General features: G+C 42.0%; 1 protein-coding gene across 3 annotated transcripts in view; it reads left to right on the top strand.

Moving 5' to 3' along the window:
* The window catches only part of B3GLCT (beta 3-glucosyltransferase), a 120,604-nt gene that overhangs the window by 81,958 nt on the left and 18,331 nt on the right, over window positions 1-20,315 (top strand). For all 3 annotated transcript variants that reach the window (XM_053900533.1, XM_053900540.1, XM_053900537.1), the window contains one exon: window positions 16,641-16,760. In XM_053900533.1, the coding sequence (XP_053756508.1) occupies window positions 16,641-16,760 (120 nt within the window). The remainder of the gene's footprint in view (window positions 1-16,640; window positions 16,761-20,315) is intronic.

Here is a 20,315-nt window from a genome sequence, read left to right as displayed (position 1 = left end):
GGAGGTCTATGAGAGGAGATTGCAAGTGGAGACATTTCTCACAACTCATAAGTTTTGTCAGACCCATGATTTCTAACGTATGTGTATGTGTACATGTGAGCTTCCTAGTTCTTTCTAGAAAAGAAGACTAGAAGCAGATATCCCAGTAGCACTGACCAACTAGGGGGCACTGTGGTGCCGTCTGCCCCACTGAAAGGAACCAGGCCTTCCCAGAGAAAGTGTGGATTCTAATGCTGAGGCAAGAACATTTGGAACATTCTTCACCCCCCGCCCTTACTTTCTGGTATAAAAAGAAAAGTGCGTTTTAGGAGGACAAAGAAGCAGGCTAGAGTGGTTTCCCATTGGCCAAATTTTGGATAAGCATCATATAATTAAGGACAATAATAAATTATGAACCATTAAAATTAGGAATCCATGAGTTCATGCTTATAAGAAATAGAAAATAGGTAAATAGGTAAAAATAAATCGGGGAGAAAGGTGGTATCTTAGAGTGGGCACCATAACAGAATACCATAGGCTGGGTAGCTTAAAACAATAGAAATCTATTTCTCACAGTTGTGGATGCGGGGAGGGTCCAAGATCAAGATACTGGCAAGGTAGGTGTCTGAGGCCTCTTCTCTTGGGTCTCTGTGTCCTCACATGACCTCTTCTTTGTGCTCCACGGAGAGAGAGCTCTCCAGCGTCTCTTCTTACAAGGACATTAATTCTATTGGATCAGAGTCCTACCCTTAGGACCTTATTTAACTTTAATTACCTCCTTAGAGGTCCCATTTCCAAATATAACCACACTGGGGGCTCTGGCTTCAACATACAAATTTGGTGTGGGCACAATTCCATGCCTAGCAGGTGGGCTCTTGCTTGCAGGATAATGAAGAGTTGTGACTCATAAATGTGGAGGTCGTGATGGGGTGGGAAAAGCCATCACTTTGTAACCATCATAGTAAAGATTAAAGTAACAATCATTAATTGACGCTGAACGACGGGTACATTTTAATGAGGACAGGATATTTGCTGGTGTTAAAGCGTCTGCCCGGAGACTCTCGGAAATAGCAATGGAAAAGTGTAAGATGTGCGGATGACATAGGACCCTCAGCTCACCTTGTGGCATGGATACACCTAGATACCACCCACGTCCATGTAAATAACCCAGAAAAGGACCCAACGGCTGACAGAACAGAATCTTCACAGCTAAACATAAAGAGGCCACAACAAAAATGGTCGGAAGGGCAGAGATGCAGTCAGGACCCAAGCTGACCAATGGAGCTGTCCATGGGAGGGCCACTACAAGCATGGAGAAGGGAGAGGAACGGACCCCACCCTGGGCACCCCAGTATGAAACTACCTGCACTGGGAAGATGAATCCCCAGAACACTTAGCTTTGAAGACTAGAAGGGATCAACATCGCCTGTCTTTACAGTCAATGGGGCTTAACACCTGGCCCTTTAAATTTCAGAGGCTCAGCCCTGGGAGAGCTGGAGGGCTATTCATAGGGAACCGAGTCCCCACCCTTAAGAGACAGCATAGCAGCCCCACTGAGATACAGCATAGAAGCAGCAGTGTGAAAAACACCTGGGAGAGAGAGATTTATTAATCTCAGGATGTGTGCTGGAGGGGCAGGGATCTTTAGGAGACTTCTCTAAGAACAAAAGAGTTGGCAGTCACCATATCCCTCCCTGCCCCCCACCCCACCAGCCTAGACCCATGGACGTGTGCAGAAACCAGCACAGTGCTAACACTCTCTGTGTAGTTTGCTAACCATCTGCCAGCCCTGTGCTTTTGTGCAGACTGTCCCTCTAACCAGGCCTTGGCAGGAGTTCTCTAAAACAGCACCAGGTCTCCTCCCATGGCAAACTGGAGTAGACCTTGCTAGCAGTGTGGACGCACCCCCTCCACCCAGCCCACGGCAAGTCCATCCAAAGTGGTGCCACAAGCCTGGAAGTGTGCGAGCAGCCCCAGTGGGGGCCGGCACCACTCCAAGGTGACTCCTGCCCCTGGGAGAGGGTAAGATAAAAACACACCAGTTCTACTGTGGTCCCAGCAGTGGCCTGGGGACAGACAAATGGTCTGACTGTGGGCCCCACCCACCAACAGCTTCCCAGGGGACGATACAGGGAGAGTGCCCTGTAGCTCAGTGCTACTGCATCTCTGGCAAATCCCTGGTCTGACCCAAGTCATGCCTAAGGCAGCCCCAGGCTAGCCCATTAACAACTGAGGGACCAAACCCTGCCCACAACAAACAGACAACTGGGCTGAAGGCAAAAGCAGCTCAGCCACAACAATACGGTGCATACAACACACAGAAGAGACAGCCCTGAAGTTCAAGGTTCTGCTGAATAGGGGCACTGCACTACAGGGTGCCACAGGACCTAGTCTTCATAAGGCAACTACTTTCAAGATCAGGAGATATAACTGTATTTCCTAGTACACAGAGATCGACACAGAGAGTTAGACAAAATGACACAGGAATATCTCCCAAACCAAAGAACAAAATCCTAGCAAGAGAGCTAAATAAAATGGAGATAAGTAATATGCCTAGAGAATTTAAAGTAACGGCCATAAATATATCCACCGGACTAGAGAAAAGAATGGAGGAGCCCACCAAGACCCTCCACAGAAAGAAAACAAAAAACCAGAGATGAAGAATTCAATAACAAAGTGACAATACACTAAATGGAATAGTAGACTAGAGGAAGCAGAAGAATGGATCAGCAACCTGGAGGACAGAGTAATGGAAACCAGCAAGTTGAACAGGAGAGAGGAAAAAATAATAAAATAAATGAAGGTAGCTCAGTGACACCATCAAGTGTAATATTCACATTATAGGGATCCCAGAGGGAGAAGAGAGTAAAGAGGGCAGAAAATTTATTTGAAGAAAGAATAGCTGAAAACTTCCGTAATCTAGGAAACAAATCCAGAGGTACAGAGAGCCCCCCCTAAAGTCAGCCCAAGGAGGTCCACACCAAGACACGTAAAAACTAAAATGGCAAAAAAGAGAATTTTAAGAGCAAGAGAAAAGAGTGACTATATCATGCCACTCCCTTCTGGCCTGCAAAGTGTTACAAGAAAACAACAACAAACCTTCAGCCAAGAATACTCTATCCAGCATGGCTATCTTTCAGAATAGAAGGACAGATAAAGAGTTTCCCAGACAAAAGTTAAATGAATTCATCACCATTAAACCAGCCCTATAAGAAATGTTAAAGGGGATTCTGAGTAGGAAGCAAAGACCATAAGCAGGAGTAAGAAAAGTAGGAAACACAAAAGTAGTAAAATTAAGTGTGTATATTAAAAAGAAAAAGTCAAGAGATTAACAACAACAACAAAAATGGATATTAAGTATTATACTATAGGCCTGAAATTGGGGAGGGGGGGGAGTAAAGATTTAGTGCTTCTAGAATGTGTTCAAACTTAAGTGACCCTCAATATAGACTGTTATATGCATAAAATGTTATACATAAACCTAATCAAATAAATTAGTAATGGATGCAAATGCAAAAAATAAAAGGAATCCAGGTGTATCACTAAAGAAAGCTAGCAAAATGATAGAAGAGTACAAGAAAGGAACAGAGAAGAACTACAAAAACAACTATAAAACAAAATGGCAGGAAGTATATATCAATAATTACTTTGAATGTAAATGGACTAAATGCTCCAATCAAAAGACACAGGGTGACAGAATGGATAAAAAAACAACACCCACTGATCTGCTGCCTACAGGAGACTCATTTCAGACCTAAAGATACATGCAGATTCATAGGGAAGGGCTGGAAAAGCATTTATCATGAAAATGGAAGTGAAAAGAAAGCCATGGTAGCAATATTTATGTCAGAAAAAAAGACTTTGAAACAAGGACTGTAACAAGAGACCAAGAAGGATACTACATGATCATAAAGGGAACAATCCAACAAGAAGATGTAACAGTTGTCAATAGTTATGCATCTAACATGGGAGCACTCAAATATATAAAACACCTAGTAACAAAGGAAGTAATTGATAGCAATACAATGATAATAAGGACTTAAACACCCCACTTACATCAGTGGGTAGACCATCCCAACAGAAAGTCAGTAAGTAATCAGTGGCTTTGAATGACACATGGACCAGATGGAACTGATATATTTACAACATACTATCCTAAACCAGTGGAATATGCATTCTCCAAGTGCAGATGGAACATTCTCCAGGATAGCTCACGTTAGGCCAGAAAATAAGCCTCAACAAGTTCACAAAGATTCTAATCCTATTCATCTTTTCCAACCATAACACTATGAAACTAGAAGTCAACCACAAGAAAACAAAATCTGGAAAGAACACAAATACATGGAGGTCAAATAACATGCTACTAAACAATAAACAGGTTAACAACAACAAAAAAAGTAAAAATATACATGGAGACCATTGAAAACGAAAATGGTTGGGGTACCTGGGTGGCTTGGTTGGTTAAGCATCCGACTTTGGCTCAGGTCATGATCTCAGTCCATGAGTTCAAGCCCTGTGTCAGGCTCTGTGCTGACAGCTCAGAGCCTGGAGCCTGCTTCGGATTCTGTCTCTCTCTCTTTTTCTCTGTCCCTCCCCCACTCGTGCTCTCTCTCTCTCTCTCTCTCTCAAAAATAAACAAACATTTAAAAAAAAAAAAGAAAATGGTGGTCCAAAATCTTTGGGATGCATACAAAAGCTGTTCTAAGAGGGAAATTTATAGCTATATTGGCCTAACTCAAGAAGAAGAATCTCAAACAATCTAACCTTATAGCTAAAGGGGCAAGAAAAAGCAAAATTAAACCCCAAATTGGTAGAAGGAAATAATAAAAATTAGATCAGAAATTAACAAAATAGAAACTAAAAACATAGAGCAGATTATCAATGAAACCCAGGAGATGGTTCTTTGAAAAGAATAAAATTGATAAACCTTTAGCCAGACACATGGAAACAAACAAAAAATCAGACTCAAAATCAAAAATGAAAGAGAAATAACAGACTATAGAAATACAAAGTATTATAAGAGACTATTATGAAAAACCATATGCCATGCTGAACAACCTAGAAGAAATAAATTCCTAGAAACATACAACCTCCCAGAACTGAATTGGAAAGAAATCGAAAATTTGAACAAAGTGATTACCGGCAAGGAAATTGAATCCCAACAAACAAAAGTCCAGACCCAAATGTTGAATTCTACCAAACATTTAAAGAAAAGTTAACACCTATTCTTCTCAAACTATTCCAAAAAATAGAAGAGGAAGAAAAGCTTCCAAATTCATTCTATGAGGCCAGCATTACCCTGATACCAAAACAGATAAACATGCTAGAAAAAAGGAGAACTACAAGCCAATATCCTGATGAACATAGATGCAAAAATTGTCAATAAAATATTAGCAGACTGAGGGGGCGCCTGGGTGGCGCAGTCGGTTAAGCGTCCGACTTCAGCCAGGTCACGATCTCACGGTCTGTGAGTTCGAGCCCCGCGTCGGGCTCTGGGCTGATGGCTCGGAGCCTGGAGCCTGTTTCCGATTCTGTGTCTCCCTCTCTCTCTGTCCCTCCCCCGTTCATGCTCTGTCTCTCTCTCTGTCCCAAAAATAAATGAAAAACGTTGAAAAAAAAATTAAAAAAAAAAAAAATATTAGCAGACTGAATCCAACAATACATTAAAATCATTCACCACGATCAAGTGGGATTTATTCCCAGGATGCAAGAGTGGTTTGTATTTGCAAATTGGTAGGATATATCACATTAAGGGAAAGGATAAAAACCATATGATCATTTCAATAGATGCAGAAAAACCATTTGACAAAGTACAACATCCACTCACGATAAAAACCCTCAACAACATAGGTTTAGAGGGACCATATCTCAGCATAATAAAGGCCATATATGAAAAATCCACAACATCATACTCAACGATGCAAAACAGCTTTTCCTATAGGATCAGAAATAAGACAAGGATGTCTACTCTTGCCACTTTTATTTAACATAGTACTGGAAGTTCTAACCACAGAAATCAGACAAGAAATAAAAGGCATTCATATTGGTGAGGAAGAAGTAGAACTTCCACTATATGTAGAGGACATAATACCCTATATAGAAAACCCTAAGACTCCCAAGAAAAAACTACTAGAACTGATAAATGAATTCAGTGAGGTCACAGGTTACAAAAATCAATGTACAGAAATCAGTTGCATTTCTAGACATTAATGATGAAGTAGAAATTAATGCCATTTATAATTGCACCAAAAACAACAACAAAAAAACAAACACCTTGGAATGAACTTAACCAAAGAGGTGAAAGACCTGAACTCTGAAAACCATAAACCACTGATGAAAGAAATTGAGGACACAAACAAATAGAAAGATATTACATGCTCAGGGATTGGGGGAACAAATATTATTTAAAGGTCCATACTACTCAAAGCAATTTATAGATCCAGTGCAATCCCTATCAAAATACCAACAGCAGTTTTCACAGAACTAGAACAAATAATCCTAAAATTTGTATGGAACCACAAAATACCCCTAATAGCCAAAGCAATCCTAAGAGGAAACTAGAGCTATCACAATCCCAGGTTAAGATATACTGCAAAGCCATAACAATTAAAACCTGTAAGGTACTGGCACAAAAATAGACACAAAGATCAACAGATGAGAGAGCCCAGAAAGAAACCCACAATTATATGGTCCATTAATCTACAACAAAGGCAAGAATATGCAATGGGAAAAAGTCTCTTCAAAAAACGATGCTAGGAAAACTGGACAGTTAAAATAATGCTAATAATGAAATAATGCAAAAATAATGAAGCTGAACCACTGTCTTACGCCATACACAAAAATAAACTCTAAATTAAAGGCCTAAATGAAAGACCTGAAACCATAAAAATCCTAGAAGAGAGCATAGGTAGTAACTTTTATGACATTGGCTATTGCAACATTTTTCTAGATAGGTCTCCTGAGGCAAGGGAGACGAAAGCAAACATAAACTATTGGCGACTTTATATCAAAATTAAAAGCTTCTGCCTAGCAAAGGAACAATCAACAAAATGAAAAGACAACCTACTGAATGGGGGAAGGTATGTGCAAATGACGTATCTAAAAAGGCGTAGTATCCAAAACATGTAGAGAAGTTTTACAACTTAAAACCAAAACCACAAGTAATCCAGTTAAAAACTGGGCAGAAGACATGAACAGACATTTCTCCAAAGAAGACAGATGGCCAGCAGACACGTTGAAAAGGTGTTCAATGTCACTAATCAGAGACATGCAAATCAAAACCACAGTGAGTTATTACCTTATATGTGTCAGAATGGCTAGAATCCAACATACAAGAAGCAACAAGTATTGGTGATGATTTAGAAAAAAAGGAACAATCATACACTGTTGGTGGGAGTGCAAACTGGTGCAGCTTTTGTGGATAACACTGTGGAGGTTCCTTAAAAAATTAAAAATAGAATTGCTATATGATCGAGTAGTTCCACTACTGGGTTTTTTACCCAAAGAATATGAAAACATTATTTCAAATACATATGTGCACTCCTGTGTTTCTTGAAAGTATTTGCAAGAGCCCAAATATGAAAGCAACCTCAGTATCCATTGTGTCCACTGATAAATGAATGGATAAAGAGGTAGTGTGTACACACACACACACACACACACACACACACACAGGAATATTAACCATAAAAAAGAATGCAATCTTGCCATGTGCAATAACATGCATGGATCTAAAGGGTAAAATGCTAAGTGAAATAAATCAGAGAATGACAAATACCATATACTTTCACTCCTGTGTGGAATTTAAGAAACAGAATGAACAAAGAAAAATAGACAAAACCCCCAGACTCTTAAATCTAGAATATAAACTGGTGGTTTGGGTAGAACTAAACTGGTGGGATTGGGAAGGGGAATGGATGAAACAGATGATAAGCACTGAGTAATGTATAGGATTGTTCCATCACTATATCATATGCCTAAAACTAATAGGACACTGTACATTAATTATACTGGGGTTAAAAAAATAGCAATGGAAAAAGTAACTGTCCGGTGGAGAAGTGAGATAACAACTTGACTGGAATATCACCAGTGAAGAACAGAAGGGCCAGACACAGTGTCAGACATACATAATACTGTGACTGGGAACATATATGCTAGACTTTTGTCATGAGGGAACACCAGACAAACCCAATATGAGGATCATTCTGTTAAAAATAGGGGAGGTGCATTTATTATTAAAAATACCAGTGTCATGAAAGACAAAGAGAAGCTGAATAACTATTATAGATGAAGGGGGAATAAAGGGATATGATAAATGCAATAAGGGATCCTGGGGTTCATCCTGTACTGGAGGGAAAATGTGCCACAATGAACATCGGGTCAAGTGATAACCTTGGAATATGGGTGGTAGCTTAGATGAAAGCATTTGTTTTCAGGTTTGGAATTCTAATTAAGGCAGCTGTGAACCTTTGCGTACATATCTTTGTATAGATACCTATTTATCTTGGCTAAATATCTATGAGTGGAATGCCTGGGACATATAGTAGCTATATGTTTTAACTTTTTAAGAAATTTACTGAATGAATGTTAAAGTTTTTGAACTCTTAATTTTTCCCATTTTAAGGAAATACACAATGATGTATTTCATGTTCTTAGGGGGAAAGGGACATAATGTATGAGGTTTACTCCCAAATACTTTAGAAAAGAGAACATGTATCTATATATACACACACACGTACACACATAATGCACATGTATACACACATGCCTACATGTATATATACACAGATGAATATCTGTCTACAAAGATTGAGAGAGAACGATAAAGCAAATGGGGTAGAGCTAACCACTGGCTAATTTAGGTAAAGGATATATAAAAGAGTTCTTTCCACTGTACTACCCTTGGAATTCTTCTGTAATCTTGAAGTTTTTCCAAATAAAATGTTAAAAAACAAAAGCCATAATAGGTTAGAGTGGAATATTATCTGGATTCCAAAAAATCGGATAGCAGCTAACAAAATGAAGCATAAAAATCATATGATCATCTCAATAGATGTGTGAAAAGCACTTGACAAGATTCAACATCCATTTAGGATAAAAACTCTCAACAAAAGTGGTGTGTTCCCACTAAACCAAACATAATCAAGTCCGTATGTGAAAAACCGATAGCCAAGATCATCCTCAGTGATGAAAAACAGAACTTTTCCCCTATGATTGGAAAAAAGATGGGGTGTCTGGGTGGCTCAGTCAGCTAAGCATTTGACCCTTGATCTCAGGTCATGAGCTCAAACTCTGCATTGGGTTCCACACTGGGCGTGGAGTCTACTCAAAAAAAAAACGAGGTCTTCTCTCACCACTATATTCAACATAGTACTAGAAGTCCTAGCCATGGTAGTCTAACAAGAAATAAGAGGCATTCATACTGGTAAAGAAGAAGTTTAACTCACTATTTGTAGATGACATGATACTATACTTGAAAATCTTAAAGATTCCACCAAAAAACTACTAGAGGTAATAAATGAATTCACTAAAGTTGCAAGATTCAAAATTTATGCCCAGAAATCGGTAGTGTTTCTATACACTAACAAGAAAGTCACAGAAATTAAGAACATAGCGTTTACAATTGTACCAAAAAAAATAAAACACCTACAAATAAACTTAACCAGAGGTGAAAAAAGACAACCTACTTAATGGGAGGAGAAGATATTTGGAAATGATATCGAATAAGGGGTTAATATCCAAAATATATAAAGAACTCCTACAACTCAACACCAAAAAAAAAAAAAAAAAAAAAAAAAAATCCAGTTAAAAAATGGGCAGAGGAGGAGTGCCTGGGTGGCTTAGTCGGTTAAGCATCCGACTTCAGCTCAGGTCATGATCTCACAGCTTGTGTGTCCTAGCCCTGTGTTGGGCTCTGTGCTGACAGCTCGGAGCCTGGATCCTGCTTCGGATTCTGTCTCCAGCTCTCTCTGTCCCTCCTTTACTTGCTCTCTCTGTCTCTCTCTCTCAAATATAAATAAAAACATTAAAAAATTAAAAAAAAATAAAAAATGGGCAGAGGACCTGAATAGATATTTCTCCAAAGACGACCTACAGGTGGCCAACAGACACATGAAAAGATGCTCAATATCAATAATTTTGAAGGCACTTCAAATAAAAACCACAATGAGATATCATTGCACAACTGTCAGAATGGCTAAAATCAAACACAAGAAACAAGTGTTGACAAAGATGTAGAGAAAAAGGAACCCTTTTGCCCTGCTGGTGCAAATGCAAACTGGTGCAGCCACTGTGGAAAACAGTATGGAGGTTCCTCACAAAGTTAAAAATAGTAATACCATATGATCTGATAATTCTATTATTGGGTATTTATGCGGGGAAAAGGAAAACACTAATTTGAAAAGATATATGCACCCCTATGTTTATTACAGTATTATTTACAAAAGCCCAGACATGGAAGCAACCCAAGTGTCCATCGATAGGTAAATGGATAAACATGTGGTGTATATATCTATAGTGGAATATTACTCAGCCATAAAAAAAGATCTATCTTGCAATTAGGACAACATGGGTGGACCTAGAGGGTATGAAGTGAAATAAGGTATTCGTCTTTCTCAGGCTGACTTATGATTCCACTAATAAGCATAATGCAAAAAGATAAAAAGTAGAATCAGAACTATAAATACAGAGAACTGATGGTTGCCAGAGTGGGGCGCTGGGCAAAATGTGTGAAGGGTAGGGGAGATACAGACCTCCAGTTATGGAATGAGTCAGTCATGGGAATGAAAAACAGAGCATGAGGAATACAGTAAATGTAACAGCAATGTAATGGGACAGATGGTAGCTATACTTGGGGTGAGCATAACATAATGTATAAACTTGTCAAATCACTAAGTTGTACACCTGAAACTTTGGTAGTATTGTGTGTCCAGTATATGCAGAATCAGTATTATGCTGTTAAAATCTATATGCAGCCACTGTGTTCATATAAATTTGATAGCACTTAGTAATCTAAAGTGTTGCTGTACTATTTTTCTTCATTTCTGTGCCTCAGAATTGCCTGAAATGGTAACAGATTGTGAATAAAGTTCCTTTCCTGGATTAATAGCCAATCCATTTGGATAGAATTAGATATCTGTCTGTTTTAGCCACATTTACAGTTTTTAGCAAAATAAAGTATATGAGGGTTGTCAGACTCCGTTTATGACTCCTCAGCTTTAAAATGATATTGTGAGTAGGGAAAGGGTTGAGGTAATAAGAAACCCAGATGAGATGTTAAATCCCAGTTATTTTAACCAAAGAAATTACAAGTTGTGGACTGAATTGGTATTTTTATAATATGCAGGAGAAAGAGAAATACGTTTCTTCTTAGGTCAAGAAGTAGATATAAATTTGCCCTAGAGGTCTTTGAAGTTTTGTTTGTTTTTTGTTGGTGTTTTGTTTTTTTTAAACACAAACTTTTACCAGCCAAAGGCCAGTTTCCTTAGAGAGCTATAAGAATAAATTCTCTATAACCAAATGGCATCTTACTAGGTATCTGCATATTTACTTACCTTTCTCCGCAGAGTTATTAGCTGATTTCCTAAGGATGGATTCCAAACTGGGTGCCCAGAATGTTTACCTTGTGTGCCCAAAACAGGATAGTTTTAAGGATAACGTTTTCTGGCCACTCAGAAACTGTCAGTATTGTCAGAGGCCTTGACCTGCAGACACATATAAACATGATCAGCAAACTGGTCAACTCTTAGCACCACATTTTAAGGCAATTTTTTCATGCATTAAATTGGTTTTCTTCGCTTCAGTTTATTGGCTGGGGTATTTGTGTAAGATGCACGAGTGTGGATTGAAGTGATGTCCTTCTTTCCACTTTGTGCATCTCCACTTGGGTTTAAGACCCCACCTGTCCCCCAAAAGAAGAAAAGTGAAATCCTAGAACACTAGTGTTCTAGATGTTAATACTTCTTTGTAAGAATTTATGATTAATAACGTAGAGAAGTCCTCGATATCCTATCTCCCTCTTGGAGATACACCATGCTCATCAGGCTTGAGAAACATTGGAATTTACTTAGCTAATTAAAAAATTTTAATCCAAAACTGATCACGGAACATCTTTTTGGGGGGGAACACTGATTAATATCACGAGAGAACCTAGGATTTGGTGGTGTGTGACCCAGAAAGCTCTAGTTTAGAACAAATAGTGGAAGGACTTTAGAAGGCGTTTGTAAGCGGTACAAGTTCTTAAAACATGGGAAAACTAGCCCTTCTTAATATTAGCCTTTGTCTCACCTTTGAAAGGTTACTTCTAGATTTTATTTTCCTATGAAATCTTTTTCTTCACCCTCATGGCAGCTATAGCTACAGGCATTTCTCTGACCAGCTCCTGAATATTCTCACTGCCCTTTTAAAGCTATCTTGTAGACATAGGACAAAGAAATACAGGTGCCAGAAGGTATACATAAGTAGACGTAAAAAGACAACTTATGTGGCCTTACTCGGGGGAAACAGATGTGTGGTTGTGCACCATAATTGAAGGGTTTCCTGGAACGTCTAAGAAAATCCATTTGCCCACCTGCCAGCCACGCGCCTGACATGGACCTCATTTGTATCTCGAAAATTCTGTTTGGGGGCCATTAAAATTTCAAAAGTACTAAGTGTTAGAAAGGGGCGGAGGTTTATAATGTATCCTCCAAACCAGGAAGGTACATTAATACCGAAACATGAAGCAAAGCTGTTCTATACCGTTCGCAGTGTTTTCTTCAGGGTAACTTACCGACAGGCAGTCGGGTGGGCCAACGGACAGAAGATTCAGGCGGTAATATGCTCCTAATCTCCGCCCCTATTCCCAGCCTTTATCTGGACCTTCCCCCAGCTCTTATGGAGTGAGGGGCGTGGTGGGGAGGTCATGGGTAGTTATCTTAAGTGGCACCATCTGTGCACCCGATAGCCGCCAGTTTTCCAAAGTGGTGCCACCTGTGCAAGATGGCGTCCCACAGATGGAGTCAATGTTGTTAGCACTCCCACATTCCACCTCTGGCATCTTTTTAGCCCGTTGCATCTTTGCCCGCCATTCTTTCACAATGGCCTTAGAGCCAGATGTCAGGAAGGGACTTGTACCCCCCTGCCACAGCAGCAGTATAAATAGCAACGCGCATTGAACCAGTACCACCCCTGGTTTTTCACCATTCCTCATTCTTTTTTTTTTTTTTTTAATGTGTATTTAAGAGAGAGAGAGAGAGTGCACATGCAAGGGTGGGGGGGTGCAGAGAGAGACAGAAAGACTCCTAAGCAGGCTCTATGCTGTCAGCGCAGAGCCTGACTCAGGGCTCCATCCCGTGAACCGTGAGATCATGGCCTGAGCCAAAGTCAAGAGTCAGATGCTTAACCCACTGGGCCACCCAGGCGCCCTGAACCATTCCTCATTCTTGAGGGGTAGGGGTAACGACCCCTCTAGCTGCTTCCTGCTGGAAAAGGGTGTAGAGCAGGATTTCACAAATTAAGTTGCCATTGCATCCCACTGCAGATATTCCCTAGAGCTCAGCTGAGCTCCCATCCTTTGTAACCACTGTTTTGGAAGTCTTGTATATAGTCTTAGCATCTCATTCTACATTTTATTTTTTTATTTTATTTATTTATTTATTTAAATTTTTCTTTTTTTAACGTTTATTTATTTTTGAGACAGATAGAGCATGAACGGGGCGGGGCAGAGAGAGGGAGGGAGACACAGAATGGGAAGCAGGCTCCAGGCTCTGAGCCATCAGCCCAGAGCCCGACGCGGGGCTCGAACTCACAGACCGCGAGATCGAACTCACAGACCGCGAGATCGTGACCTGAACTGAAGTCGGATGCTTAACTGACTGAGCCACCCAGGCGCCCCTCATTCTACATTTTATAACAAGGTCAGTTAGGTCCATTCAAACAGTGGTCTCTTTTCAGGAGGTGGTCCTGCCAATGTGATTTCAAAGTCAGGTTTGTAGAGTGCAAGCAGTCAGGTAGTAAGTGAGCCACATATGCACGGAAGCCAGAAGAATTCGGGATCTAGCCCCTGGTTTTATAGGTAAACAATAAACAGTCAACCAGAAATAGAATCTAACACCCATAAAAGTGTGTTACTGAAATATTTTTTTCTAAAATCACCCTCATTTCTATCAAAGGTAGTCAAATTAAGACTAAGTTGTTTGTGAAACAAGTCCACTTTTAACAAACTTGGCCTAAATATTTACATGCGTGCAACAAGAATGGTGATGGGCCATTTGGGTTCTTTTAAGTCTGCTTTTCTGGAACTTCTCATAGGGAATTTCAGTTTGAGCCTTTTACAGCCTTTGGAGGCCAGAAGCCAAGTCAAATACTTGCCATCAGACCCACCTGCAATACCTTTAATTTGAATTAATTCCTGTCTTCTTGAGGTCCCCAAGTGACCTTCCTGACTTGCACGGTAGGGCTCTCAGGAACCTGTAAGCAAGGTAGCAGGCCATTTTTTCCCCAAGGAATTTCCTTGGCTCTATAAAGTCAACCTTAGTTCCTTACGGCTGTTTGGCCATATTTGAGTCTATACGTGTCTCTTTCAAATGTGACATTCCAGTCAAAGCCTTGGTAATCAAGGTTTCCAATGGTGTCCTGTTATAAGAACATATTGTTATTGAACTTATGCAAATAACCGTAATTGATTTGCCATTTTATTGTTACCACAAGCCCCAGCCAAACCCTTCTGGATGTGCACTTACATCCAATTCACCACTAACACCTGGCATTAATACCCCCGAGGCCTAGTTATTTTACTACCATTTTTGCCTTTATTTCTCCCCCCCCTCCAAATTTTGAGGCATTTCCATAGATAAATGTGCATATAGCCAGTGAATATTAGAGCTAGCACAGTCTGATGGTTAGTGAAAGACAAATAAATAGTTAATAATGGGGCCTCCAGTTGTCCACTCTTGCATGCACTAGAGGGAAACGCTGGCCTAACCCTTAGTTTCTAGGAATAGTCTGTCCACCCCGAAATTTTTCCATTAGCAGAGGGGCACTGGGCAACACACCCAGCTTTTTTAGCCTGCCTTCAAGGAAGTAAACTGCTTTCCATCAGGCGATGCCTTCTGGAGGCTCAGCAAGACCAACTTGGGTTGTCTATATTTTCTCTCGGGGTCCCAGATAATATTCGGTATTGCTACCATTGTTTACAAATCTTGATAGGCCCCCTTTCTGCCATTTTCTCATCAGTGGGATCGTTTTTCCCTCTTTTTTAATCTATTTCCCTCATAAGGGATTCTCTGAATTTCACTTAAGTCTGCCACCATAGTAGCTACCGTAGCAATGGGCCATTTAGCCACAGGGGCAAGAACAACCTCTAAAATCCCATACCATGCTCCTGGGGCTGAGATATGGTCATTCATACAAGAGGAAAGTCATTCTTCATTTGGGCCACCAAAATGCTGCGTGTAAATAGCACACTTCGTCCCTAGTTCTTCCACAGAGGTCTGCTGCAACAGAAGGGAGGGAACAGCCTCCTTGTTAGGCCAGGTTTTCTTAATGCTAGCATTTATCCAGTCAGCTTAGCAAAGTGCCTGCAGTTCTCGACCACGCCTGCCGTATATAATCTTTCATCACCAGGCAGGTTCAGCAGTGGCTGAGGCCACGTTTTCATCTCGAATCCATTCAGCATAATACCATCTCCTCCACAGTTCTAAGACCCAAGCTGCCACCCCTTCTTGGCCCTTTTGCTTCACCACCATTTCAGACTCGTGTCGGTTAGGGCGTTTCTGTACTCACACGCCAGTCTGAAACGCTCACGAGACCTGGCCGAATCTCCTGGCTAGCAAGCTTGGGATTTCCCCCAAGGGACCACAGGCTTTCCCTGCGTGGACTGTGGGCTTCTCCTGGCATCGCCCCCTTTACCCCTCCCTGGCTTGTTTCATTTTCAGTCTCCTGTCCGCTACGCCAAGTATTAGAAGCTGGAGGAGGGTCAGTAATGGATCCTCCAGACTGAGAAGGCACTTTAATGCTGAAAAAGGAAGCAAGCCACTCCAAGCTGTTTACGGTTTTATTCAGGGAAACTTACTGATGGTCAGTCTATCAGCCAGGACGGTAATATGCAGCTATTCTCTGCCACTCTCCAGGTTTTATGGAGCTAGGGGCATGGGGGTGCCCTCACAGGGTAGCTATCTAAAGTGGCACCACCTGGGCAGAGGCTCTCTGCTATTATCTAAAGTGGCGCATTCAGTGCGCCAGAGGCGAGGACAAGATGGAGGGCCAAGATGGAGTCAGTGTTGTCAGCGCTCCTATGCCAAGTACATCTGAAGAGATGTGAGAGTTCACGCTCACTGGGAAACAGGACTGGTAGACGTGAGCTAAACAGTACACTGGCCACCTCAACTTCGTTAACCTGCCACCCTACCCACCCAGTGGAGGCAGCCATGTTCTGGCAGGGGCTTATTAAAACCGGGGAGTAAGCCCCTTTTTAGTTTCTCTTCTGTTTCCAGGGATCTACAGTGTCCATTTTCTTCTTCTTCTTTTTAAGTGAATTTCTTCCGTAAATCACTTGAATTTCATCTCTAAGCGATTTCCGTACAGTAGTATATAACGTGACCGGTGGGATGTGAGAATCGTCAACTTTTTACCTTGGAAACCCATTTAAGTAATTATTGCTTATGTTCTCTTTGGAATCTTAGCATCTCCAGGCTCCAGCACTTGCTTAGCTGTTACGACTCCAGCGAACCGCTGTTTCTGGGAGAGCGTTACGGCTACGGCCTGGGCACTGGAGGCTACAGCTACGTCACGGGAGGAGGAGGGTAACTATGAACAGAGCTTTCTGCAAATACTCTCAGCACTCACTTCTGTTTCTGTGATCCAGGGCTGGGCATGTGGCAGCGGGACCAATCCTGATACATAAGTGCTCTGTAAATGGTAGCTGTGACTGTAATAGGAAAGTAAACATGAAATTTCCTAAATACGAGAACGGTTCACCACAAAGAATATTTTACCCCTTGGAGAAATATAAATGGATGTTGAGGGACTTGGTAGAAATTTCCCTAGAGGAATGATTGCCTCTAGGTAGACAATTAGCTTTGCTTGTTTTAATGAGAAAGAAATTTGGATACAGATTTTATTCCAGAAAACAAGTCACTAGACTTTTAAATGATCTATTGCTAATAAATCACATTTAGGAAAAGAGTAGTATAGAATATCACTTAAGCAGTTAAGTGATATTTGTGTCGGATTTATAGATTTTAAATGACAGTGAAAAGTTAACGTTTTTCATGTTTATTTATTTTTTGAGAGAGAGAATGAGAGAGAGCAAGCCGGGGAGGGACAGGGACAGGGAGAGAGAAATCCCAAGGCACTGACGTGGGGCTCGAATTCACAAACTGTGACGTCATGACCTGAGCTGAAACCAAGAGTCGGATGCTCAACTGACTGAGCCACCCAGGTGCCCCCAAAGTCAGTGTTTTTAAATGAAGCATCTGCCTATGCCAGATCTCTTACAGGGGACGATTCTGATTTGATTTATATGGCTACGTCACTTGAGCAGTTAGTCTATTATTTCCACAGTTTTTGCTATTGATCGATTTCGGGAGAATCTGAACTCGTGAAATACAGTGATTTAAATTCATTCAACAGGTATTTGTTGAATGTCCACTATGTGCTTGGCAACATTCTTGGCACTGGTTTATAAAGCTCTGAGAGTCATGAGCATAAGGGGCGGCAGCTTGGGTATTAGGACTGTGCAATACTGGAGGAAATGGTATTATGTTGAATGGATTCAAGCTGGAAAAAATGGCCCCAGCCACTGTTCAACCCGCCTTGTGATAAAGACTATCTACTGGGCCTGGGCAGGAGTACTGATCTTCGTTGGGCAGTGGCATGCTTCCACCTGAGGTCATTAGCAACAGGAGATGGGGGTCCAGGTAGGCCTTGGAAAAGACGCCAAAGGGTAAAGGCCAACGACTGTTGACTTCTTAATTAAAAAAAAAAAAAAAAAAGGCTCAAGCTATTTGAAGCTTTATAGTAATGCATTTAGTTTTCTGGGTGAGGTGGTGAAGCCAGTGAAGGATCAGGGTACGGTATCCCTTGAGTCAGAACTTTCTGCCTTTGAACGGGGTCTTATTATTTGCATATGGGTTTCTATATTTTGTGGCACATGTGGGCTAACATACTTTTAACACGGAAGTGATGGCCAAGAACACTGTTTGGTTTCCTTCTTTGCCTGTTGGATTTCACTGTTATCTCTGAGACTGGCCCTTGAAGCCTGAAATGGCACTTGACCTCACCTAGCCAGTGTGGCCTTTCGTTGCTCCAGCTGGTTGCTCTTTCACTCCACAAGCCTGGTGGGCATAGGCACTGGGGATGCAAACGGAAGCCACAGTTCCTTCCCTACAGGAGCTCACAGGGCAGTGCCAGACTGGCATCTACACTGCATGGGTGTCACCGCTCCCCTTCCCAGGCCCATGGCAGGCACTGTAACCACCAGGACGGCACTGTTAACTCTTAACGTGTTCAGCGTCTACCTTCTTACTGTGGACTTCCTCCCACCTCCAGTTTGCCATCTTAAAACTCCTTCCTGCCACTGCACCCTCCCTCTTTTCCCCTTCAAGTCATCGTAAGAACCCAGGACTCATGATCTCTGCTCTCCAGCTCCTACTTCCGTGTGACTGCCACGCTTGGCTTCCCACCTCAGCTGTCTTGCCGAAGTTTCTGGCAGCATCCACGTAGCCAAATCCAGGGGCGGACTCCCGATCTTCCTCTTGTTTGACCTCTTAGCTGACTTTGACAAAGGTGACCGCTTACTCCTTGAAATGCTCCTTTCTCTTGCTTTCTGGAACAGTGTCCTGTCGTTGTGTATTCCTGCCTTTCTGATCATTCCTTCTCAGTTCCTTCTTCCTGTTCCTTCAGTGGCTGTGTTCTCCGGGCATCTTTTCTGGTGTCCTCTTCTCACTCTGTATTCTCCTTGGTGATTTTATCCACCCCCGTGGCTGTGCTGAAAACACCCGAAGCTCTATCCCCAGCCTGCAACTCTCCCCAGACCTCCCGATTGCTACATCCACCCACTGGAGGCCCTATCCACTGGCGTGATTCCCAGGACATGAGACCCAGCACTGCCATCCTGACCTTGCCTCTGACCCTGGCCCCTGCTTTAGTGTTTTCCCAGTGGTGTTCCCTCAGGGAAGACGTGGCATGAGTGAGTTCCTGCCCCAGAGACCTCTGAGTCTGCTTTGCCCTTTCTCTTCCTCGTTCCCCAGGACTTTGCAGCTGACCCGGTCACCGAGTCGTGTCATTTCTGTGTCCTAAATATCACTTGTCTCCACCTCCCCAGTTCTGATCTAGGTCACACCATCTCCCACGTGCGTGCTGCTGCCATGGCTCCCCATCTCCTCCACTCCTTGCTGTTGACCACCCTGTAGCCACAGAGACCTTTCTACAACCACATCTGATCCTGGTGCCCTCCTGCTCAGAGGCCTTCACATGCTTCTCTGGCTTTTATTCTTCCCCAAGAGCGCGAGCCCTTCCCTACCTTTGGCATCTAAGACTAGGAGACGGTCGTTCAGATGCCGACAGGAGTCAGGCTGGTCTGGGATTAGGCCTCGTTTTAATCACCTTCAGTTTTCCGGGTCCACAGCCTCCGTGGGTGCTGCTGAGGCCACTGACTTGGGGCTAATGTCTCTAGCTGGTCTTTTCTCCCCGCCTCCTGCCCCCCAGCTTGCCATCTGTCTGGGAAGGATTCCTGTCTCTAGAAATGAGTTCATCTGCGCTTCATACCCCCCATCTCTGCAACAGTGCCATAGGTTACTGTGATTTTAATTTTATTTGGAGTTTTTTTTTTCATTACCATGAGAATGAAAGTCTTTGCGCTCCTTTATAACCTCCGGTGACCTTTAGGATAAAGTCGAAATTCCTGGTCAAGGCTTACCTGGCCTCTCATGATCTTGGCAGATGCTGTTTTGCTGTTCTAGGCTCCTTCACCTGCACTGTCATCTTAAAGAATTCCTGGACTTATTTCAAGTCCTCAGAGGCCTTTTTTCTTTCCTCTTCCCCCAGACTGGCGTCTGCTGGTCTCCACACAGCACTGTTTCCCCTCCCCAGCTTTCTGTCTTTGTCCCCCGGCTCATCCTTCTCATTTCTTTGGACATGATATAGCTATAATTTATTCCTGGAAGCCTTTGGCCTAGTCTGGCCTCTCAAATCTGGGTTTGATGCCTTTCAAATGTACTTTCATAGCATATTATGCAACCCATTATCATTTAATTGCCTATTTACCTTTCTGTTTTCCACCTAAATGATGAATTGTTTGAAGGCAGCACCTGTGTCTCATTTCTCATTATATCTTTACTTCCTAGCAGAGGGACTCA

Source organism: Panthera pardus, unplaced genomic scaffold (assembly GCF_024362965.1).
Source record: "Panthera pardus isolate Hobbes unplaced genomic scaffold, ASM2436296v1 HiC_scaffold_1, whole genome shotgun sequence".
Lineage (NCBI taxonomy): Eukaryota > Metazoa > Chordata > Mammalia > Carnivora > Felidae > Panthera > Panthera pardus.
This window is presented reverse-complemented; position numbering and strand designations above follow the sequence as displayed.